The following is a 24628-nucleotide window of genomic DNA, read 5'->3' on the forward strand; positions in this document are numbered from 1 at the left end:
ATTTCCTGGGAGCAGAAATTGCCAAAGCCCATTTCCATAACGTGTGGGCAGGGAATGGAAGAGCAGGAAAATGCGTGCCACCAAAAATATGGAACAAACACTTTCAGTATGATTCCAGTTCACAAACCCAGGCAAGGGCAGAGAGGAGGCACAGCCATGAAATTCTCCATGTTACTGAACAGCTCAAAGTAAGTATTTCACCCCATAATGCTGCAGTGATGTCACAGCTGAACAGAACACAACTGCCTGAACTGAAAACCAGGGGAAAGAGGGGTGGGAGCACAGCCCAGCTGCCCCAGTGGGGCACCAGCAGGCTCCTGGAACCTGCCCAGGGCAGAATCCAGCTGCTCATGGGACAGGGGGCTCAGGGGCATGGAAATGGCTTTGCCTCACAACACAGAGAGCTCCTGCCCAGCAACCAGCTCCAATTATTGCTTCAGCACCAGCAGCAGGACAGGAGTGACAGGAGGGGCTGCAGGGCTGGGAGCTCACCCTGAGCAGGGCTCCACAAACACCCAGGATGATCTCACAGACTGAGCTGAGCACAGCACACCCCAAATCCCTGCCAGGGCAAAGCTGCAGGACACAAACCATCACCAAAACCCCTGTCAGAGCCAACCATCACCAAATGCCCTGCCAGAGCCAAGCTGCAGGACACGAACCATCACCAAATCCCCTGGCAGAGCAAAGGTGCGGGACACAAACCATCCCCAAAACTCTGTCAGAGCCAAGCTGCAGGACACAAACCATCACCAAACCCCTGCCAGAGCCAAGCTGCAGGACACAAACCATCACCAAATCCCCTGGCAGAGCAAGGGTGCAGGACACAAACCATCACCAAACCCTGCCAGAGCCAAGCTGCAGGACCATCAGCAGGTCCAAGGGAAGCCCAGGGCCCTGCTGGGACACAGGAGGCACAGCCCAGCAGGGACAGACAATCGGACAGCAGTGCCGGGAGAGGCCAGCACTGCTCCCCCTGCTGCCGTGCCCAGGAGCACAGAGCAAGGGCACAGCACACGGCACACACAGCCACTCAACAGCACCCACCACTCCGTTTGGCAAAATATTTATTTATAATAAATCCGTCCCAAAGCGGTTGGTCACAAAGAATCGACTCCTCTTACATGGCCGGGCTGTAACAATGCTTTTGGTAGAAGTAAATAAACTGCTTCTTTTTCCACAGTGTACAAAAACAAAGAGACACCGAAATGACAGGTAACAGGACACGGGGGGCACCGGAGAGGCAAAGGCAAAGCAGAGGGGCCGGGCTGGCAGCGCTGGCACCGTCGTTTACCCGTACAGTCTGAGCCCTGGGCTGCTCCTCTGCCCCGGCAGGGCAGGCTGGTGCCCTGCAGCAGCTCCAGCCGCGCTTTCACAGTACTGCATGTCAACACTGGGAATGGTTTCTGATATGGTTTAGACTGCACACAGTACTTGGAGAGGCAAAAGGGAGCTACTCCCACTCCGTGGTTCCCGGCGGCTTCGACGTCAGGTCGTACATCACCCGAGAGATGCCAGGGATCTTCTTGATCTCTGCCACCATCTTCAGCACCACCTGTGGGGCAGGGCAAACACAGCATCAGGAAAGCGCGTGTGAAACGGACCCAAAGAAAATCTGTCACCCTGATTGGTTAAGATTTCCTGAGCCTTCTGATGTTTGCATTCTTGTAACGAGATTTCTCACACACTTTCTGTAAATAACTCATTGTTTTGCGTTCTTTTATAAAAGAAGAGAAATTTGATGGACTGTTGGTTTGTCCAGTGTCATTGGAGAGGTGGCACTCCAATCCACTGTCACTTTTGGAAATCTATAAATGTTAGGGCCAGAAAATAAAATTCCCTCTTTTCCACCCTGAGAACAGTGGTGTGTGCACTCGTGTTACTTCCTGTCCTATAAATGACAAAAATCACCCTGGAAAGGCTGGAGGGCAAACTGCTGACACCAGCTCTGCTGGACACCAGAGCCTGTTAGGACCAGCACTTTGCCACCAGACATGGAATAAAATCAGCTGGAAGGAAACCTCTGCTTCCCAGTGAGAGCCATCTTCCAGAGCTCACAATTAATCCATGTCAGCAGCAACATTCCAGGGGAGAATTTGATGATCCTGAGAAGTTCAGACTCCTTAAAAATCCCCCAGTTCCCAACACCACTTACATGACATGCTGTTCTGTTTATAGTGAAAGCACAAATTAACACTGCATTGCTCTGCATAGAAAAACTTGATTATTTCCCCCATAAATATGATTACTCTCTATAACCTCTATTACTTAGCCATCACGCTACCACCTATCCTTAAAATCACCATTTTTCATTTTGAAGAATGCAGGGTTTTTGTTTGGGGATGGGTTTTGTGGTGTTTGGTTGTTTGTAAAGACAAATGAATCCTCATTTTATACAGTGGGATAGTAGCTCACATGGCAACCTGAGCTGTTCTTTTCATGGATAGGCTGCCCTAAAGTAGAGGACTTCAATTATATACAATTACTAAACAATGCTCAGATGCTCCTCAAGTGTGTTTAAAATAAAAAGTCAATCCTACTTCTACAGTGCGTTCCCAGAGGGACAAGAGTACTTGACTGGACATGGATAAAGTTAGGAAAAAAAGAAAAGCTTGAACCTCACTCTTAAGCACTCTTAATGACCTACAGAGCAAACAGGGCACTGAGATGTTAAACTGCGAGTTTCAGTAAAAGCAAAAGTGCCAAAGAAAAGTAATTCCTAAATTCCTAATGTCAGGAAATTTCCAATTATGATGCAAAAATTAACTCCAAATCCCAGGAATGGCTGGGGTATTCTTTCCTCTTTATCTGGTTGTATTTTAGCTCAGCTCTGCTGCAAAGCCTTTGAGTTGCCATACCCACCTGCCAGCCCCTCACTCTGTTAGTTTTGCTTCCCAGAACACCACAACTTTTTAATGATTATTTGTAACAGAGAAAAACAGCAAGAAACTCGAGGTCAAGGCAGTGGGGTGAGAGGAGATGCAGTGAGAGCAGAGATGAGTTGGGAGCAGGGGCTGAGGAGGAACAGCAGGAGGGGAACAGGAGCTGGAACACCAAGGAACAATGAGCACTCCAGGGACAAGCTCCCTGAATTTGGAATATGCATCCATCCAGAAGAGGCCAGCACAGAAAAAGTTGTATTTCTGTGTTACTTCCACCAGAATCACCTTTAGCACTCTGTCCAAGATCATCAAGCACCAAAACCAAAATACAAAATACACTGCTGTATTGATATGCAAATATCTCACGGGATAGACATGAAATAAGTTATGGTCAGAGCAAAGTATCCACACTGAAATCCACACGGGCTTTCCCCAGCACTTCCCAAACGCAGGACAGACAGTATTTAGAAAACCATCAATTGCTGTTTCTCAGCAGTGCAGCAGGAGAGAAGCCCAGGCACGTTCTGTGCACTGTGCTGGGTGCACACAGGACCCCTCCTCGGGATGCCCTCACCTCCTCGGGCACCTCGGCGCCCGGCGTGGCGGCGATGCCCGTCATGAAGTCGCTGGTGATGAAGGGCCTGATGACCACTGACCTCTGGCACGAGGGCTGCTTCTGCAGGGGGTCCCGGTCGAAGTGCAGCGGGGTCAGGATGATCGGCATCTGGCTGATCTTCCCAGCATAGCCTGCAGCACACACGGGGCACACACGGGCACGGTGAGCGCTGCACGGCTCCCACCTGCGCCTCCCGCTCTGAGCCAGGCGTGCTGCTCACCCTGTGGGATCTGCTCCCCTCACACCCTGTGGGATCTGCTGTTCATCCTACAGGATCTGCTCCCCTCACCCTGTGGGATCTGCTGTTCATCCTACAGGATCTGCTCCCCTCACCCTGTGGGATCTGCTCCCCTCACGTCCTGCGGGATCTGCTCCCCTCACGTCCTGCGGGATTCTGTGCTCCATCCTGTGGGAGCTGTTCCTTCACCTCCTGTAGGATCTGCTCCCTCACCCTATGGGAGCTGCTCCCTTGCTCTCTTCAGCCCGTGGGATCTGCTCCCCGTCCCATGGAAGCTGTTCCTGCGGGATCTGCTCCCCCTGGTCCCACAGCAGTGCTGCAGCTCTGCAGCTGCAAACCAGCACTGGGAGGGCCCTGGCACAGGCTCCCAGAGCAGCTGTGGCTGCCCCATCCCTGCAAGGGTCCAAGGCCAGGCTGGACAGGGCTTGGAGCAGCCTGGGATAAGTGGAAGGTGTCCCCAGGGCCTGGAGCAGATGATCCCTGATGTCCTTTCCAACCCAAACCGTTCTGAGATTCTATAAATTGCCACTTGAGATGATCCTCAGCCTTTGCAGGCACGCAGAAAAAATCCCAGCTAATCTGTGTTATCCCTGTAATTCACTGTGAATCAATGGAAGAGCCACTTTCCTTCCCACATCACATAAAACCAGGGGGCTTTATCAGTCCCCATATCAAGTCCAATAAAGAGATATTCCCAACAAAATCTTCGAAATATTCTTTGAACTATTCTTTGTCTTTGAAATACTTTTCTTTGAACAGTCTTTGAAACACTCAGGAGACAGCTCTCCAGTACCCCTGGCTGGTGCTGGGCAGGTAACTGCAGACATTTCCCTCATTTTCCAACATCTGCTCCAGAAAGGCAATGCACAGCTCCCCAGTTTCCCCGTTCCAAGGAGCTGAAGGTCCAAAATCCAGGTGTGAGGAGCTCCTGGTACTCAGTTCCCTCCCTGTGCCAGCCCTGGCCTGAGCTGCTGCACTGGGAGGTTTTCTCACTGAGCCACAACTCCGGGCTTATTTTTAGGAGCAATTCATTCACACGGAGCCAAGTGTCACCAAAAGTTAGCAAGACACAGCTACAGCTTTACCAACACAGCCAACAGTGTTATCTCAGCCTTTTGAGGTTAATTCTGTACAAACTCTGCTCACACAGCTCTGCAAACTGAGCATGGATCCTCAGAGAGAGGGATCTGCTGCAACTTGATTTATAGCAAATACAGGCAGGGCTGATGCAGTGCTTCCCACACAGATCACATCTCCAAAGGTAATTAAGTAAAGACCTGAGGAGGCTGAACCTCAGAACTGTTTATTCCCAGGCTCTGCCTGTACAGCACATCCAGGGGACCCCACACTCCCTGGCTGTGCAGGGTTGGGGCTGCAGCTTTGATTTCAAGTTAAGAAATCTGAAACCACCACAGGCTGTGAGCATGATCCCCATGAGAAACCTGGTATCTGGGCTTTGCCCAGAACCAACACCATTTAAAAACCGTGTCAAGTTCCTTCACCTCAGGTAAACACTGAGCTCAGCAAAGAGAAGGGATCTGGGTGACTGGGTTGCCTGCACAAGTCTGCAGTGAAGCACCACAGCTTTGAGCTTCATGATGTGTCAGAAGCAAGTCAGTCCCCAAAATCCCCTAAAATAAACTCCTGGCCTTTGGCTATCAGCTTCTACAAATTTTCACTGTCATTCCACTAACTGATCATATTTTTGGTCTGTCAATCCACTAACTGATCACTTCTTTGGAAATATCTGTCGCAGACATCTTTTATGAAAAACCCTTTCCTTAGGATTTTTCCTCCTGAGAAGCTCAGAGGCCTCAGGAACAGAATGCAAACAATGGTTATCTGCTGCTGTGGAATGCAACAGGTGCATCTGGGATTGGTCTCATGTGGTTGTCTGTAATTAATGGCCAATCACAGTCAGCTGGCTTGGACAGAGAGCCGAGCCACAAACCTTTGTTATCATTCTTTCTTTTTCAATTCTTAGCCAGCCTTCTGATGAAACCTTTTCTTCTATTCTTTTAGTATAGTTTTAATATAATATATATCACAAAATAATAAATCAAGCCTTCTGAAACACGGAGTCAGATCCTCATCTCTTCCCTCCTCCTGGGACCCCTGTGAACACCATCACAAATACCCGCTTGCAGATTTGACACACCACTCTGTGACCCCCACTGTGTTTGCAGGGACCTGGGAGCACGGGTGTGACCCTGGGACGAGGTGGAGCACCTACCAGACTCCCTGAGAATGTTGTGAGCCTCGAAGTCAGCTTGCCGTAAAGTGCTGAGGACTCCCGTGGTCAGGAAGGTGGGGGTGACATCCGTGGGGGGCTCCTTGACAGGGGGCCCAAACACATACACCACCCTGCAAGACACAGGACACACACAGAGCCTCCAGCTGCTGCTGCAGGGCAGCACAGAGCTGGGGAACAGCACCAGGCTCCATCCTGCTCACAGCCCAGTGAGCACCAACCCCAGTAAATGCTGCGCCTCATTGTTAATGAGGGCTTCAGCACAGGGCACTAACTGCAATTTATGCATCTACAGAAGCACATCTGCAACAAAACACCTCCTAAATTCAGAGCAGCCGCATCAGCTTCGTGTGTTTAATGTCATTCCTCGTGTCTCAGAAGCTGCAGAGCTGGAGTGGCCTCGTGCATGGGCTCAGCACGAGGTGCTCCCAGCACTGTGTGGGCCTGCAGACACAGACCAGGAGCACCTGTCTGAGGCCCAAAACACACAGATGTGCCAGTCTGTGCTGTGGATTTCTGTGTGGAATGCAAAGCCAGCTGGGCAGGAGCCTCCTCAGTGTGCCTGGAACAGCAGAGGAGCCTGCAAAGAGCCTGGGGACATCAAAGAGCTCCCAGAGCTGTGGGATGCTCAGGAGGGCACTGCCGAACCCAGCAGAGCTTAAAGCAATCAGCAGTGCTCTGAAGCCACAAACTGGCTTTTATTTTCATTTTCTGACACACTCTGGAACTGCACAGGCAATCCTGATTTACGCCTTCTTTTGTCCCCTCTGCACTTAATTTAAACAGGTGCCTTGCAATTCCTGCTCTCACCTTTCAGAGTAAAAGCTCTGTCAGTAGGTGTCACTTATGTGAGAAAATGAAGTTTTGCTATAAGCAATTCTAAGCAGTTCTGGCAGAAATCCCACAGCCAAGCAAGGAGGGTATAATTCCCCAGAGCTGATTTTTATGTCTCAGCACCTTCAGCTGCTGGAGAAGTCATGGACTGGAGTGGGCAGGAAATGTATCCTCAGAGAGCTCAGCTGACATCAATCTGGCCAGCTTTGGAGCCTCCCTGTGCATCAGAGCTGACAGCCCCTCACAAATCCCTTCCTGACACAAAGGCAAAGCAAAGTGCAGCACATCACAGCTCAGCCCCAGCCCGGAGCCTTGCAGAAGGGATTTGCATAAATTATAGTGGGGCTGCCTAATCCAAGGATATAGGCCAGCAATTTCTTTTCAAGCTGGGAATAAATCCATATTTTGATTTATTGTGTATTTGTGACCTCTGTATGAGACACCTGTCCAACATATAAAAATATCACACCCCAGATTAAACAGCGAAATGTCTGCACATGGTGAAGTTCCACATATGAATTAGGCAATTAAAAATAAAGACAGATCAATACTCACCTGTTGATGTTGTGGCACATGCGTGGGATGAGCCTGGCAAGGAACATCAGGGACTCCCAGTGTGGGGCATCCTTGCTGGAGATGCCACAGACGTAGCTGTAGGAGCGACAGTCACCCTGGGGACAGACAGACAGACAGACACTCTGAGTGCCAGCTGTGCTGCCACAGCCACCCACAGCCCCTCCTGCCCATGCAGGTGACAGCAGCACAGCTGGGGACAACATTCAGCACACGCTGAATGCCCAGGACAGGCTGGCACAGCTTTCCCTGCATTGCCAGCCCTGCAGCTGCACAGGGGCTCCCCAGGCCTGCCCAGCTCCCTGCACTCCTGGGACCAGCCCTGTACCTGCACTCCCACAGTTTTGATGGGCAGCAAGAAGGCATTCAGTGAATGTAGGCTGGTGATCTGCATCAGCTTCTCCTGGTCCTCCTCACTCGTGCACGCCTTCACCCTCTGCAGCAGCGTGTGGGGCTGCCAAGGATGCAACCAAAACTTAAATACATTAAATTAAACACAGCTCCCAGCCCCTCAAACACACCCTGCACGGCACAAATAAAATTGTAATTTAAATAACTGTTTGCTTAGTCTACATTTACCCCTTGGAGCTATTTAAAGCACACCTCTCATCTGACAATTAAACATCAGCTGAAGCACTTCTCTGTGATTACACTGAGTTTGAAGCTGAAGCTCTCCAAGGCCATAGGGAAAGCTCTTTTCCTGTGCTCATTTTCTCCCTCACAAAGCTGCACTTCCCAGTTTGATGGCACCACAGTTCCATCTTTTAAAGGAAAGGCAGATGGAAATCCCTGCCCTTCAGGATTTACCAAAAAGGCGCTGGAAGTTGTTCTGAACTCACACCTCAGAGCAGACCCCAATAATGCCTGACAGCCACCACACAGGTCAGCACAGGTAGGAGATGTGGAAATCACACATCAGGCACTGGAAATTCCAGGTTTTGCATCAGGGCCAGCTCCTGGCTCCCGCACTCGCATTTACACACCCAGGGATTTTGGGGCGTGCAAACCCAGAATGTCACAGCTCCTCCAGGGAGGGAAGAGCTTTTCCTGTCACTGCATGATCTCATCTGCACAGAGTTTAACTACAACAGCATTTGTTTATTATTTGAAAGGTAAATAAAGTTCTTGTTTCCAGGAATGGTTCAAAACACTTGTAGCAGTCACAGCACTACAAATTCCACTGAACAGCTTCAGTTGAGCTGCACTTGGAGGCAGCATTCCTCAGAAACACAAACCAGTCCTTTTAACCTTTCAGCAGACTAAACCTCCTTTTAACCTTTCAGCAGGCTAGGCCTCCCTGCATTTCACTTCAGAACCATCACTCAAAATTAAAATTTAGGATTTCCTTACCTTCTTCACACTGGCAGAAAAATCTGCCACTATTTTCAAGATGTTGTTTGTCTCTGGGAAGTCTTTGCACACGTAAGGTTCCTCAGCACAGATCACTCTGATTGCTAGGCCAGGCCCTGCAAAGCAACGTTGAAGAGACATTATACCAAATAACAGAAGCTGGTTTTCAGCTGAAAGGGTGGAACACTGAGTCAGTCACTGAGTCCTGTGCATTTTGACATTGTCTAAGCTTCAGCTGTCTAAATATCCTCAAGGACAGAAAGAAACCAACCCACGATTGCCAACTTTGCTGTTTTCTAGTGTTGGAAATGTTGAGTATTTACTTTCAAGACAGCAAATGCCCCTCGGAAAGGCAGGGCCAGAGCATTATTCCAGCTCAGATCCACGTGGCAGCTCAGGCAGAGCTCACTGCACTTACTGAGAACTTCTCCCACCAAAGCTCAATCATTAAACATGATGTATATTTATCAAGCAGCTCTCAAGCCATTCTTCCTGAAAGACTGTGCTTAAATGATATTTGAAATAGATTTTTTCTGTGTTTGAAGATCAGTTTTACACTGCAGTGACTCTGATGTGCTGAAGAGCACTGCTGTGACCCCCCAGCCCCATACCTGGGAAGGGATGCCTGGACACCAGCTCCTCAGGCAGACCAAGCTCTCTGCCCAGCACTCGCACCTCATCTTTGTGGAAGTCTTTCAGCGGCTCTATTACTTTACCCTAAAAAAGAAAAAGAAATTAAATAAAAGGCAATTTACACTCCAGCTCACATATCCAAACAAAAAGCCTCAAATGTTCAGGTTCTGGCACCTAAACCGGCCTGAGCTCACAGCACCAGTGCCAAGGATTCCACAAACACTGGAAAGAAATCCCAAGTGAATGTGGGCTTTGTAGAACAGCTGAGGACAGAGGTTGAGACCAGGCAGCCCCAGGTTGTGCCAGGGCCTGCGGCTCCAGCAGAGCAGACAGAGCTGTAAGGCCAAGCTGGCTCTGCCTGCAGGAATTCAGACCTTTCTTGTCCCTGCTGGGTGCTCAGACCAACCCCAAAGCCCTGAAAGCACTTTGTGCAGAGATCAGTATTAGAAATGGGATTATTAGTTGTCTCCTGTGGGGAGTTAGTAACTGAGCACCTTCCAGATGGCTGGGTGGGTGAGGTCTCTCTGCTGTGCTGGATCTGAGTTTAACACAGTTAGAGAACTCACCATTCCAGAGCCAGAAAACCAAACCAGGCAGCCTCTCACCTCTGCTTGACATGCTAACACTAACGAGCTGTGCACAGAAAGGTGTTTAAAGGGCTTTTTGGACTGCACATGAACAGACCCTCAGTTGGTTTATCTGATAAACAGAAGCAATGCAATGAATTACAAATGACAATGGACTCGCAGGGGCCTTGTCAGAGCCGGCAGTGGCAGCAGCAGAGGTGCTGGTTTGGTGCTGGCTGTGGCAGAGGCAGCAGCAGCCCCTGCTTTGGGTGCTGGGTGTGTTGTAGTGCTAGCACAGCCCCTGTTTTGGTGCTGGCCCTGGCAGAGGCAGCAGCAGCACAGTCCCTGTTTTGGTGCTGTCTGTGTGGCAGTGCCAGCAGCAGCTCCTGTTTTGGTCCTGCCCTGGCAGTGCCAGCAGCAGCAGCAGCACAGCCCCTGTTTTGGTGCTGTCTGTGTGGCAGTGCCAGCACAGCCCCTGTTTTGGTGCTGCCCTGCAGTGCCAGCAGCAGCAGCACAGCCCCTGTTTTGGTCCTGCCCGGCAGTGCCAGCAGCAGCAGCACAGCCCCTGTTTTGGTGCTGGCTGTGTGGCAGTGCCAGCAGCAGCACAGCCCCTGTTTTGGTCCTGCCCTGGCAGTGCCAGCAGCACAGCCCCTGTTTTGGTGCTGTCTGTGTGGCAGTGCCAGCAGCAGCACAGCCCCGGTTTTGGTGCTGGCTGTGTGGCAGCAGCAGCACAGCTGGTCCTGCCCTGGCAGAGGCAGCACAGTCCCTGTTTTGGTCCTGCCCTGGCAGTGCCAGCAGCAGCACAGCCCCTGTTTTGGTGCTGGCTGTGTGGCAGTGCCAGCACAGCCCCTGTTTTGGTCCTGCCCTGGCAGTGCCAGCAGCAGCACAGTCCCTGTTTTGGTCCTGCCCTGGCAGTGCCAGCAGCAGCACAGTCCCTGTTTTGGTGCTGCCCTGGCAGTGCCAGCAGCCCAGCCCGGGCTCACCTCCTCGCGCAGCTTGCGGATCAGCTCGGTGTCGTTGTGGTGGGTTTTGATCACCTCAGCCTTGCCGCTGGCCACCAGGGAAGCGCTCTCGATCAGGTCAGGCCTCAGGGTGCCCTGGGCAAGGAACACCTCCTCGGGCTTCAGGTTCATCTCCCCGATGACCTCGTTGGCAATCTGCAGCAGGGGCACCAAGAGTCAGAGCGCCGTCATTTTGGGGCTCTCAAGGGTCTCAGGAATGAATGAATTTTACAGCGGGGAGCTGGAAAAGCACAACCAGCCAGCAAGCTCACGATGCCACTGTCCCACTGCCACTGTCCCACTGCTGAAACACTCCTGTAACCCCATCTTGTGTTGAGCAGAAAATGGAGAAAACACTTCCAGAGCACAGGAACATCAGTGCCCATTAAATATTCTCCTGTCTTTCCCAAAGGCTTCTGGAGTCATCCACAGCTCACACAAGCACCCACTAATCAAACACCATCACTGATTAAACACTGAGATGTACCCAGGAATCACAGTATTTAGAACTTCAACCAAACAACAAGTAAGCATTACCTTAACAAAGGTGTCACCGATAATTTTCCTCTTTTCTTCAGGACTTGTAGTCATATTTAAGGTCTTGCTAATTCTTTTACGTGGAGTTCTGTCCTCATCTGAGATGGGCAGAGTCGTTGTGCCATTATAGAATGAATGGGCTGCATTCACCACTGCAGGAAATCACAGGGAGTTTTTGGGGTTTTTACAAAATCAATAAAGATTTTTGTGCAGGTTACAAAATAGAAGTTTCACTTTATTGCTTAAAAAAAAATCCCCAACAAATAAAAATAATTTCCTTTGACTATTAACTGCATTGAAAAGGGCTGCTCAATACCTCAAAAATGAATTTTAACAAGAGCCTTTTATTTCTCTTATTAACCTATTACTTTTTCCATATTGTGAGATTAGGCAGCCACAAAACTGGATGCAAGTCCAGTTCTTGCTTCCCTCTCAGATTATAATTTACTTGCTTTAAACAGTTTACAGACAGTGTTTCCCCAAGGCCTTTCTGCAACCAAAATTAAATGATGCGCTATTTACTCATGCTACATTATGCCACTTAATTCAGAGAGGCTCCCAACCCAGAGATCAGCTGGGAGGCTCTCTGGCATCCTTCACCAGCACTGAACTCCCTGACCTACACAAGGAGCACTTGCAGCAAAGGGATTCCCTCAATTTGCTCCTCTGGCTGCCTGCCAGAGCCCAGGTTTATTGCTTCACAGACTGCAAGAATAAGACATGGATTTTCCACTAAAAAAAAAGAAAAAGATAAATGTAGAAAAATGTGTTTAGAATGCAGCTGAGGACACTGCAGCCCAGGCTGCACTGTGCCAGTGGGAAACACTGCTCACCCAGTGCCAGAACACAGGAGAGCCCCTGGGCAAGGCAGGGAGCCCCAGGAGAGGCAGCTCTGGCTCAGGAGTTCACCAGGCAGCACAAACTTGGTCTTCTCTGACCTCCTCACACCTGAGGTACCAAAAACCTCTGAGCCTTCTCATCAGCCATGTCTGGGCACTGTCTGCTCTCTCAGGAACTCCCTCACAGAATCAAAAAGGCTGGAAAAGACCTTCCAGATCATTGAGTGCAGCCTTTGACCAATCAACACCTTGTTCTCAAAAGTCACCCCAAAACCATTAAAATGCACCTCTTTCAAAGCAAGAAAAAATGCTCTGAAAGTAATTTTGCCTACAGTAGCATTCAGTCACCCAAATGAGCTCACAGCTGACAAAGAAAGAGACTCGGGATAAGGAATGAAGCCCAAAGTGTTAATCAGGATACTGGAAAAGGTGGAAATGCAGTGAGGTCCGTGGCAGCTGAACAGGATCAGAGAAGTGACCAAGGCACAAATCCACTGCTCTGCTGTGCCCCACCTGCACACACACCAACATCTAAGGAGATGGGGCAGCTCACTGTGTGCTCCCATCAAGGAAACAAGGCCTAACACTCCAGGTTTAAGCTCTGTGCTCAGGTTCAGGTGGCTCCACATCACCGACCCCGCCTTGGTACCAGAGTCTGGAACAGCAGCTCAACAAACCCAACCCTAGGGGCAGGTTCTGGGGAGAGCAGCACAGGTGGCAGTGTGGGAAGGAGCAGGGAGCAGGAGGAGGTACCTTTGACGTGGATGCCCAGCTTCCTGAGGGCCTCCTCCACGGCCTGGCTCTCCCTCTTGCGCATGAAGCCGTTGTCGATGTGCACGGCGATGACCTGCTCGCGGTTCAGCGCGCGGTTCAGCAGCGCCGTGCACACCGTGGAGTCCACCCCGCCGCTGAGCAGCACCTGAGGGACACCAACAGCCTGTCACACCCCGTCACACGCGGCCTGGGGGCAGGGGGTCAGCACAGCACCCGGGAGGGGGAACACGGCAGCCGGGAGGGTGAACACGGCACCCACCTGCACTGAACACACACTGCCCCAGCCACGCGATGTCACAGACATCTTTTATGAAAAACTCTTTCCTTAGGATTTTTCCTCCTGAGAGGCTGAGAGGCCTCAGGAACAAAATGCAAACAATGGTTACCTGCTGCTGAGGAATGCAACAGGTGCATCTGGGATTGGTCTCATGTGGTTGTTTCTAATTAATGGCCAATCACAGCTGGCTCAGACTCTCTGTCCGAGCCACAAGCCTTTGTTATCATTCCTTTTCTATTCTTAGCCAGCCTTCTGATGAAATCCTTTCTTCTATTCTTTTAGTATAGTTTTAATGTAATATATATAGTAAAATAATAAATCAAGCCTTGTGAAACATGGAGTCAGATCCTCATCTCTTCCCTCACCCTCAGACCCCTGAGAGCACAGTCACAGCACGACTCCCCCAAAACCTGGGCGTGCAGCACCCAAACCACCACAGCTCCACACACCAACCCCAGCCAGTGCAAACCAGCCCCCAGCTGTGCCCCTACTCACCAGGACCTTCGAGGAGCCCACTTTGTCCTTGATGTCCTGGATGCACTGGAGCTCCCTGTTCTCCACGGTGAAGGTGCCGCTGCAGCCCGCGATGTCGTAGAGGAAATTCTTCAGGATCATCTTCCCGTTCACTGTCAGGCTCACCTCGGGGTGGAACTGTGCTCCATACAGCTTTTTAGACTCGTTTGCTATGCCTGGTACACATGACAAAACAAAAATAGGCATAGCCAAGTCAAGCAGGAGACTCAAAGTGGCTCTTTGGGACTGGGTAACTGCAGTGGCTTTCAAACCCCAAATTCTAATGTCCCACAATTTCCTGTGACAATCTCTGTGTGATGTTAAAGCCCTGCTTTCAGCACCTACATTATTCCTGCTCAGTTGAACATTCATGCAATATTGAATACAGTAACAAGTTAATAAAGCTTTAATAATTAAACAGTGCCTGACTTGTACTGTGACAGGGCACAGCCCAAACCCCACTGGCACAGCACACCACAGTGCAGGTCCCCTCTCCCCTGCCTTAAGGGCACAGGAGATTTTATTTCTAAGACAATCAACACATGCATGCTTTAAAACAATATAAACTGTATAAATAATGTTAACTTTACCCACATTTAAATCAGGACCATTGCTTTTAAAGTCTATTTCTTTATAATCGTGACAGCTTGACATACAAACACGCTCCAGAAATTGTTAAAACCAATCCATTTATTTGGCAATCAAATAACAAGGGCTATTACTCTGTTCCCATTTGGTTCTAACTCCTGTCTGCCATAATTCTTTACCAAACATTATCAGAAGACAAATTCAGGATAAAATAAATACCTGCTATGATGTTCCCAGACTGTGCCACCACTTTGAATCCATCAGCCACTTTATCCACGCTATCTCCATGAGTGAGGAGCACGAGCTCTTCCTTCTGAAGGCCTCTAAACCAGGATTAAAAACCAGAATCAATTCAAGGAAGAACAAAGCCCTAACTCTGTGCCTTTCCAAGAGATGCCCTGAGGGATTCCAACAAAAGCACATCTCCACAGACAGAGCAGGACATCTGAAATGTCTGCAGCATTTCCTCCCAGGAACAGCCATCTGCAGCTCTGAGATGCCTCCTGGGAAGCTGCCCAAGTCTCTGTCCAACACACCCCTCCTGCAGGAGGGAACTGACATGGATTCTGAAGGGTTTGTGGGTTTCTCCTTACACACACCCCAGGACTGAGGTCCCCTCTGGGACAAGGGGAGCCACCTGGAGTCAGTCAGGATACTGGGAGTCTTGCTTTTCATTTCAACAAAGTGAACCTTTCTTGTTCAAAACTAGGTGTTTTCAGGGCAATTTGGGCACATCAGACAGCTCTGCAGGAGCCCTGCAGAGGGAAGGTGATAAAACTGGAGCACCAGGGATGAGTAAACTGTCAGACTTTTCACAAGGAACTTGAAAGCCATCCACAAAATTATCAAGAAATCTAATTCTGGTTTATAAAACATCACAAAGCAGTTTCAAAGGAAGGTAGAAGAGGAATAGGTTTAGATTTTCTGTGCCCTTTCCAAAAGTGGATGGGCACCAACAAATACAAGAGCAGTGCACAGCAGCAGACAAGAGCTTAACTCAAATATTGTCAGATCATGGTGCACTTACAATGCCTCAGTGAAGACTCTGAAATAAGGAGTTTATACAATACTCCCAGCAAATACACCTGCTTTTTTAGAGCCAGCTGGAAAGTTATTCCAAAGTATTTACTGCAGTGAGTAACCTGCTTATTTGTGACCACACTTGTAAAAGTTTTATTAGAAACTATCAGCTAATTTCTCCGTTTAAAAAAAAAAACAAACCAAAAAACCTTCCTCTAATGCAGACAGCCCTTCCCAGGCTGATAAGTGTTTTGATAAGTGGAAATGTGTGTGCACCTGAACAGTGAGCAGGTGTTGTCCAGGGTGATGCTGAACACTCCGTCCTCCCGAACGCTCTTCTTGTGCACCGTCCCTCCAAACACCTTGTTCATCATCTGAGAGCAAAGGGAGCCATGAGAAAACACCCCACCCTCACCTCCAAACACCTTGTTCATCATCTGAGAGCAAAGGGAGCCATCAGAAAGCACCTCCCCACCTGCTCCATCCCTCATCTCATCCCAAAGCAATAAGGATTCCCTTCAGAATTAATCCTGGCTCTGTACTGGGCTCATTCCCCTCTGCCAGCACAGCTGGGGGCACTGCCACACACAGGGAGCAGAATCCCACAGGCAGAGATTTGCAAAATTATGTATATTCCATAGTGTGCAGCCCCTTCCCTCAGAAATGGCTGCTCAGCAAACCAGCTGAGTACCTGAGGCCACATCAAAAACCTAACTTTATTCCCTTGGTTTTATTTTTGGAGTAACCCTGGAGAAGCCAAGATGCAGGATCAGAAGTCATGCACCTAAAGCAGCCCTTGTCTCCCTGGAAGCTGGTTTTGCTCAGCTGGGATCTACCAGATCCCTGCAGGCCCACCAGAGAGTCTCCAAAGGGAAGTAAGGGTTATTTCTTTTTTTTTGTGAGCCCCAGGTGGATCCCAGCCCTGTCCAGCCTGGCCTTGGGCACTGCCAGGGATCCAGGGCATCCCTGTGCCAGGGATTTCCCACCCTCCCAGGGAAGAGCTTCTCCCTAATCCCTCACCCACATCTGCCCTCCTTCAGTTCAGGGCCATTGCAAGGTAAGGCAGAGCCAGGAGAGGAGCACACAGCAAGCTCAGCTCATCATGGACGCTGCTGTGGCTCCCCCAGCACTGCCCCTGCAGCCCACGCAGAAATGAGCCTCAAGGAGGCTGTGGGCAGGCACATTCAATGGCTGCACGGGCTCCTGGAGGTGCTTCCCAGCCCCAAGGACCCTGTGCTGTCCCCAAGAGCACCTGCATGCCATAGCAGATGCCAAGCACTGGTTTTCCTATTGTGAATATGGCTGGGTCGAACCATGGTGCATCTTCTGCATACACAGAGTTTGGTCCTCCAGATATGATGATGGCTCTGCAGACAGAACAGGAAGAAATCATTAATCCAAACACGCTGGTTACCTTGAAATCTGTTTACTGTAAGCACTGGCACTGTCTCATACCACTCTTAGAACTGACACTTTCTAACAGACTTCATTTTAACACAGATATCATTACATGTAACTTGATTTTTGCTGTCAGACCCAGCAGGTTTTCAGGCCAGGATTTCCCCAGTTTAAACAAAGTCAAATATAAACCATCATAAAAAGTGTGTATTTTAAATTTCTCATAGCCAACCAGCAGCTATGATAAGTGAAGCAGGATGGTTGGGACAAATGTAGAGTATTAGCACCAAGATATATATTTTTATATATGTGTATATATATATATACACATAATTTATGAAGTCTGTGACATCTAGAGGAGACCTGCAGTCAAAAATTACACTCCCTAACTCCTAAATCTGCTGGAAAAAAAGTCCCTTCATCCACTCTGGTTATGCAGAAATGGCATTAGCAGCAAGCTGAGAATTACAAGCACAATACACGTGATCATGTAGGGTTTGGAGTTAATACTTCACCCTAGAAAAGAAAATTAAATTATCTCAAAGGGGAAGAGAGAGTTTTTGCAAACCACAGTGATTTCCAGGACCATGAACTGCAGAAGCACCAGTTGGGCAACACTTCTGGCCTCGTGCTGGGATGGAGCAGGGCTGTACCAGACCTTGGACTCAGAACTGTTTGTTTCACAGAGAACATCAAACTTGTTCTGAGCCAGGAGTGCAAAACCAAACCAGACAGGACGTGCACAAATGGGATTAACAGAGCAGAGTTGTTCTGGCTCTGAGCAGCAGGAGCAGGAGCTGTGCTGCCCACTCCTGCCCGTGCCACCAACAGGAACAGCCCTGCGGGACCAGCCTGGCACCAAGGCCACCTGCAGCCCCTCCAGCCAGGGGAATGGAGCTGGAAGGGGCAGCATTTGCTCCCCTGCCTGCTGGCATCTCCAGGCCGGCTCTGGAACCAGCACAGCTGATGTGGGTGCAGTTTTACCATCCTGAAACCACCCTGAAAGCTTGTCCCTGCAGCTCCTGCACAGGCACTCCTGGTCAGCCTGGAGACACAGTGCATCTCCTGACCCTGAACTGCCATGAAGAGCCTCAACTCCCCTCTGTGGCTGCTGGTGCTCCTGCTCCAAATAACTCCATGCACAGAAGCAGTTAGCACAACAACCTATTCTAGTAAGAAAAATAGGTTGCACCTGTAATAACAAGATCTGTCCCATAAAAATCCACAATGAAAAATGTAAACACCTGGGTGAAGAGAGAATCTTAGAAAAATGTAAACACCTGGGCGAAGAGAGAATCTTAGAAAAATGTAAACACCTGGGTGAAGAGAGAATCTTAGAAAAATGTAAACACCTGGGTGAAGAGAGAATCTTACCACACACACACAAAAACACCTTTGAACCAATGAATTGGGCAAGAAAACTACCAGCCACTTGGAGCTGGACACAAGGTCTGGGAAAACGACATAAAATGAGTTACGTGAATAAAGAATTGGCTTTCCCTATGTGAAGAAATGGAATTCTGTGCGCTTTATTGCAACATCAGAGCTACTGCTCAGGCGGTGAGCGTGGAACAGACGGCAGGGAACGACCCAGGTGGCGAGCAGGGAACAGAGAGCAGGGAAGGGGCAGGAGGGTGAGCAGGGAACAGGAGGATGGCAGGGAAGGGCAGACGTACCTGAAGCCCTGCTCGCGGATGGCGAAGGCCGGCGTCTCCAGCGGGAAGATCTCGGACTGCACGAAGAGCTCGCGCACGCGGCGGTCGATGACCTTGCCGTACTGCGCGCCCGCGTCCAGGATCACCACGGCGCCCTCGTAGTGGTGCTGCCCATCCTTGAGCTCTGCCCCGGCGTTCTCGGGCTGCCAACGGCAATCCCATGGCGTCACCCACAGCAGAAACCCCATGGACTGCTGACACCCATGTCAGAAACCCCATGGACTGCTGACACCCGTGTCAGAAACCCCATGGAACCGCTGACACCCGTGTCAGAAATCCCATGGAACCGCTGACACCCACATCAGAAACCCCATGGACTGCTGACACCCGTGTCAGAAACCCCATGGAACCGCTGACACCCATGTCAGAAATCCCATGGAACCGCTGACACCCATGCCAGAAACCCCATGGAACTGCTGACACCCATGCCAGAAACCCCATGGAACCGCTGACACCCATGCCAGAAACCCCATGGAACTGCTGACACCCATGCCAGAAACCCCATGGAACCGCTGACACCCATGCCAGAAACCCCATGGAACTGCTGACACCCATGCCAGAAATCCCATGGAACCGCTGACACCCATGTCAGAAATCCCATGGAACCGCTGACACCCACGCCAGAAACCCCATGGAACTGCTGACACCCATGTCAGAAACCCCATGGAACTGCTGACACCCACTCAGCAATCCCACAGAATCACCCACACCCACTCAGCAATCCCATGGGGTCACCAACACCCATGTCCCAACAAGTCACCCACAACCCTCAGCAATCCCACAGAATCACCAACACCCAGGTCAGAAATCCCACGGAACCACTGACACCCATGTCAGAAATCCCACAGAGCCACGCACACCAGCAATCCCACAGGAATACCAACACCCACGTTAGAAATCCCATGGAACCACCAATACCCAGGTCAGAAATCCCATGGGGTCACCCACACCCACCCAGCAATCCCACAGGGTCACTGACATATGAGGCTGGCAAAGGCCCCTGTGAGTGGCCAGAGTCCAGCTGTCCACCCAGCTCCATCACTCTGGTCACCACTGAACTGTGCCCTCACGTGCTGCTTGCACACATTTTCAGAACCTCTCAGGGATGGTGGCCCCATCACTGCCCTGGGCAGCCCCCCAAATGCTTTATAAACATTTCTGTCAGGAAATGTCTCTTGATATCCAGTCTAAACCTTCTCTGGCTTTACACTGACAGCCCATTGACTAAGCCAGATCTCTTTAACAACTAACATGTGCAAGGCTTTGCTAATTAGCTATGCTAATTTATGATAAAAATGACAAAGACCAGCCAAGAAACTTCAAAATACAAAAAAACAAACAAAAAAATAGTGACAATTATAAGGAGCAGTTGAGGCACTGGCGAGATAAAGGTGCTGGACACCAGCACAGAACATGTACCCCAAGCAGACACACAGACACGACAAACCAAACAGGGCACAAATTAGGGAAGAAAAATGCTAATGATCTAATGAAGGCAGAGCTTTCCACAAGCAAGAGCTCATATGCCCTGATCACCATCTGCAGCCTCTCCATCCCTTTCCACTTTCCAGTTCCACACAAACCCCAGCACAGCCCATGAGAACTGAGAGCACCAGCCTTTTTCTCAGGCAAAACAGCACAAAACCAAACAAAAAATGTTTTCCCCCCGTCACGCTGGCTCGTATGCTGAACTTCACTTGACATTACCTCCTGGAGAGAATAAAAAGGGGAAATTGAGAACAAATGTCCCTGCTAAACGATTACAAAAAGAAAAAAACCCACACATTTTGAGTGCAGCATTTGAGCAGACTGCACATCAGGACAAAGCAGTGGTTCCCTCTGAGCCCCTCATGCCTGAACTGCCTGGCCAACTTCAGCCAAATATGAAGGAGTGCTAAAATACACAAGGCCCAGTTTCCTCATTTAAAGAAACTTGTGGGGAGAGCAGCTATTCCACTGGAAGCATCTCCAGGGAAGAATCAACAGCCATGCTGCAACACCAAAGAACTGAATTCTGTCAAGGTGTTCTTCCCCTAACTTAAAGCTTACCCTGTCCTTGCCAACGTAGCTTGGTGAAGGACAAACTGGGAAGGGTTTTACTATGGCAAATGCTGCCTCCAAACACCTTGGAGCTCCATTTCAAGTTTTCCTGATGGCAGGCTGGAGTGGTTCTGCTGCCTGCTCCAAACCATCAGAACCTCCAACCCAGGACTGGCCTGTGTTCCCATCACTGCTGCTCGGCCACGTCCACCTGGGGCAGGAACTCCGCCACAGGTGATTCTGGAGAGCATCACCCTGCTGGGACACAGCCTCCCAACAAACACACTGGAAACGTCCAAAGTTCACACCAGCTGCAAGAGGTTTTATCTTAATTAAAGGACATAAGTGGGGAAAAAAAATAGTGCTAAATCCCTCAAAAGCCTAAATCCAGGTTAAACTCAGATGTTTAATTTTTGCCCTTCAGCGGGCAGCCAAGTTGCCTGATGGGGAGCTCTTAATGACATTTAGTCCTGGGTTACACAACAAAAAGTGCACATGCTGGAAGAGAGCAGACTTCAGCAGCCTCAGCCCCAGTGAGGCAGAGTCACCAGAGCTGTCCTCCTTTCCAGGGCAGGGAGGGAATCACTTTTACAGTGATTCTGGGCATTTTCACCTGGCAATTTCTGAATTAGCAGCTCCTGCAAGACAGACCAATATCCTCGTGCTTTCCTGAGCCCATCTTGGGGAAAACACTATTCCTGGCAGTGCTATGTTTTTATTTCAAGCCTTTAAGTGTTTCAGAGCAGTAGGTTGTGTCATTTAGGGCCAGAGCTCTGCAGCCTCCTCACCAAAAAAGACTAAACAGAAGGTACTGTTGGTGTCAGCTCAGCTGGACTGACAGCCAAGCATCCACACCTGTAGCTGATAAATAAATAAATCTGGTTTTCAGTGCCCTGCCCCGAGATGCTTTGGGCGGGCAGGTGTGGTTAATGGGGGCATGAGTTAACAGGTGGGAGGGAGGCAGGAGCGTGAAAACAGAGGCTGAAGTTACATCAGGAGTAGCTCGAGGAGCACTGTTAAAGCAGCATGGTTTGGTCTGTGTCCTGAACCTGCACCTCCCTCAGACCCCAGCAGAGGCAGGACAGCAATCCAGACTCCCCTGAACTCACCAGACAAGTAGAATATTAAGGGGGTGCAGGACTAAGAGAGCCCAACACACACCACCACAAATCACAGGCAAAAAGAGGAAAGGAAAAAGGGCAGAAAAGTCATCACAGGATCTGGCTTCACTTATTTAAGGGCACAGTTCCAAGGCTAGGGGTTTTAAACCCCAATTTACCACGGGAAACGTCACTTGATGAAATCCAAAAGGAACAGATGCTGTTCCTGTGCAGCCAGCACGGCAGCTGAGCCCTGCACACCAGGGTGTGCCAGCAGATTTAGAGGACACCAGACAGCCCAGCTCCTGCAGGGACAGACGGGGCTTACGGGGCCAGCACCTCCTCCTGCTGGGGCTGACAGCCTCCAATGAAAGCTCCTTTCCCCTCAGTGCAGGTACAACTAGAGCTCCTTGTCCTCTGGTCTATCACACAAAAGTCAGGAGAACGCTCTGGTTTGAGACCGGCTGTGGGAGCTGCTCTGACACCTGTCCCAGGTGGCACAGGCACGGGGCAGAGGCACCACGCTGCTGTCCCAGAGTGGGACTGAACACTGGGCTAAAAGCGTGGGCACGCTGAGAGAAGAAAGTCTCTATTCAGCTAACTCAACTCACAAGTCACCCTGAACACCACAGACCTGGGACACGGCACCAAGGTGCCACCTGAGCTGTGTGTCACCCCAGCTGTGCTGCCAGCCTCATCACCACCTCAGCTCCACCACGCTAACACTGGAGGGCAAAATCTTCCACCACTGCCGTTCTTCTGTGCCAAAAACAAATAATTCCAAGTTCTCCAGTGAGCTGAGGTAGAACTGGAACCAGGCTTGAGTTACCAGCCACGGACACCACAAATCCTGTTCCTCACATACCTACCTAGTGCCTTAAACTCAGTGTGCAAGCTCCTAGCAGCCCACTTGTGCAGAATCGGGGGATTTTAAACATTTCACACACCCACATGCTTGCAGGTTGGTCATTAATGCAATTTATAAACCACATTTCCATACAGACCAGTCCCATTCTGGGTTACTGGAAAGAAGCAGCAGCTCCTCTGCCCGAGCCCCCGGCCCTGAGCTGTCACCCACACTGGTAACTCAGGACAAACCTAAACCAGGAGCCTTGATCTTGCACTTTCAAGCCAGCACAGGTTTTACAAGAGTTTAACAGTTTCCCTGTGGTATTGAAATTAAGCAGGTCTAAGAATACTCACTCGTATTTCACAGCATAACAGGAAAGCAGCTCCCTCAAACTCAGGCCATCCCCAGGAGCAGGACAAGAGCCCCCAAATCTTTCTATCAGGGAAGCTTTAGCAGACAGGTGTGAACTGCAGGTGTGGGTGGGCTGCAGGAGGAGCAGGAGCCTTTCCCTGCACAATCTGCTCTCACTCTGCAGGATGAGCTGGAGCTGCACATCCCATGGCCAGGGGAACCAGAGCTGCACATCCCATGGCCAGGGGAACCAGAGCTGCACATCCCATGGCCAGGAGAACCAGAGCTGCACATCCCATAGCCAGGGACAACCGGAGCTACACATCCTATAGCCAGGGACAGCCGGAGCTGCACATCCCATGGCGAGGGACAGCCGGAGCTGCACATCCCATGGCCAAGGGAACCGGAGCTGCACATCCCATGGCCAGGGACAACCGGAGCCGCACACCCCATGGCCAAGGGAACCGGAGCTGCACATCCCATAGCCAGGGACAACCGGAGCTGCACATCCCATGGCCAGGGACAACCGGAGCCGCACACCCCATGACCAGGGACAACCGGAGCCGCACACCCCATGACCAGGGACAACCGGAGCCGCACACCCCATGACCAGGGACAACCGGAGCCGCACACCCCATGACCAGGGACAACCGGAGCTGCACATCCCATGGCCAGGAGAGCCGGAGCTGCACATCCCGTGTCAGGGACAACCGGAGCTGCACATCCCATGGCCAGGGGAACCGGAGCTGCACATCCCATGGCCAGGGGAACCGGAGCTGCACACCCCATGGCCAGGGAGAGCCGGAGCCCCAGGAGCAGCCCCGGCCAGGAAAGGAGGCTCTGACCACGGCCGGGGAAAAACGGGCCAGAACACTCACACAGGGACAAAGCGAGCACTCAAAACCCCTCCAGAGGCACAGCTTCTTGCAAACGAGATATGGAGCCGAGAAGGAGGGAGGAGAGGAGCAGCCCCGGCCAGGAGGGGAGGCTGCGAACACGGCCAAGGGAAAGCGTGTCAGAAACTTACAGGGCACCAAGCGGGCTCCCAGAGCCGAGCGCCCGAACCCCCGAGACATGGATTTTCCCAAACTCGATAAAGAAACCAGAACAAGTCCTTTATCCCGCCACAGCAGCGGCTGGAGGCAGCTCGGTGGGAAGTTGCATTATCAGAAAGCGCTAGAAGTTCCCGCGGCGCACGGCTCGCTCCGTGCCCCGCTGTGCCCGGCCCACACGGACACGCGGCCCCCCGTCCCCGCAGCGGGACACGGGCGGTGAGGGGACACCCGGGCCGGGGCTGGGGCGGGGAGCCTTGCCCGTGCCGCTGGATGAACCGAGCCCCCGGCCCCGCTGCGAGCGGGGACACGGCCGGGCGGGGTTAGGGTTAGAACAGCCCCGCTCGGGGGGTTAATCAGTTTATTAATGAATTAGCCCTCCGCGAGCAGCCGGGGCTGCGGCTGCAGCGCGGGCGGTCCCGCTCCCCTCCCGGGCCGCGGGCCCCGCCATGTGCCCGGGCGGGCCGGGCCGGGCCGCAGCCCCGCGCCCCGCGGCCGCAGCACTGACCTTGGTGTCCCCGTTGCACAGGGCCATGGGGGCGGCGGGCAGCGCGAAGAAAGGGCCGCGAGGAGCCGCGGCCGATGAGCTAATGCCGCCCGCGGGAGGAGGAGCCGCCCGGCACGGCCGCT

The 24628-nt window shown here is 51.1% G+C and overlaps 1 protein-coding gene across 1 annotated transcript; it reads right to left on the reverse strand.

Annotated features, from left to right (window-relative positions):
• Positions 1-1050: 1050 nt before the first annotated feature.
• GMPS (guanine monophosphate synthase) lies at positions 1051-24622 on the reverse strand. The gene is made up of 16 exons (XM_063167450.1): positions 24507-24622; positions 18567-18748; positions 16745-16859; positions 15769-15866; positions 14692-14795; positions 13867-14060; positions 13074-13239; positions 11482-11633; positions 10927-11100; positions 9356-9461; positions 8745-8860; positions 7723-7848; positions 7377-7492; positions 5970-6100; positions 3457-3629; positions 1051-1555 (listed from the first exon to the last, which is right to left on the reverse strand). The coding sequence occupies exons 1-16, from the start codon at positions 24531-24533 to the stop codon at positions 1454-1456; spliced, it is 2082 nt and encodes a 693-aa protein (XP_063023520.1). The 5' UTR covers positions 24534-24622; the 3' UTR covers positions 1051-1453.
• Between the last annotated feature and the right edge of the window lie 6 nt (positions 24623-24628).

The sequence above is a fragment of the Melospiza melodia genome, chromosome 12 (assembly GCF_035770615.1).
Source record: "Melospiza melodia melodia isolate bMelMel2 chromosome 12, bMelMel2.pri, whole genome shotgun sequence".
Taxonomy (NCBI): domain Eukaryota; kingdom Metazoa; phylum Chordata; class Aves; order Passeriformes; family Passerellidae; genus Melospiza; species Melospiza melodia.

Bases quoted from the DNA above. Each gene is read 5' to 3' on its own strand.
- GMPS (XM_063167450.1), bottom strand. From the start codon at position 24,533: ATGGCCCTGTGCAACGGGGACACCAAG. The intron at 7,849-8,744 runs GTAAGGAAATCC...CATCCTTGGCAG, and splicing joins TTTCTGCCAGTGTGAAGAAG to CCCCACACGCTGCTGCAGAG. The intron at 3,630-5,969 runs GTAGGTGCTCCA...TGTGTGCTGCAG, and splicing joins CAACATTCTCAGGGAGTCTG to GCTATGCTGGGAAGATCAGC.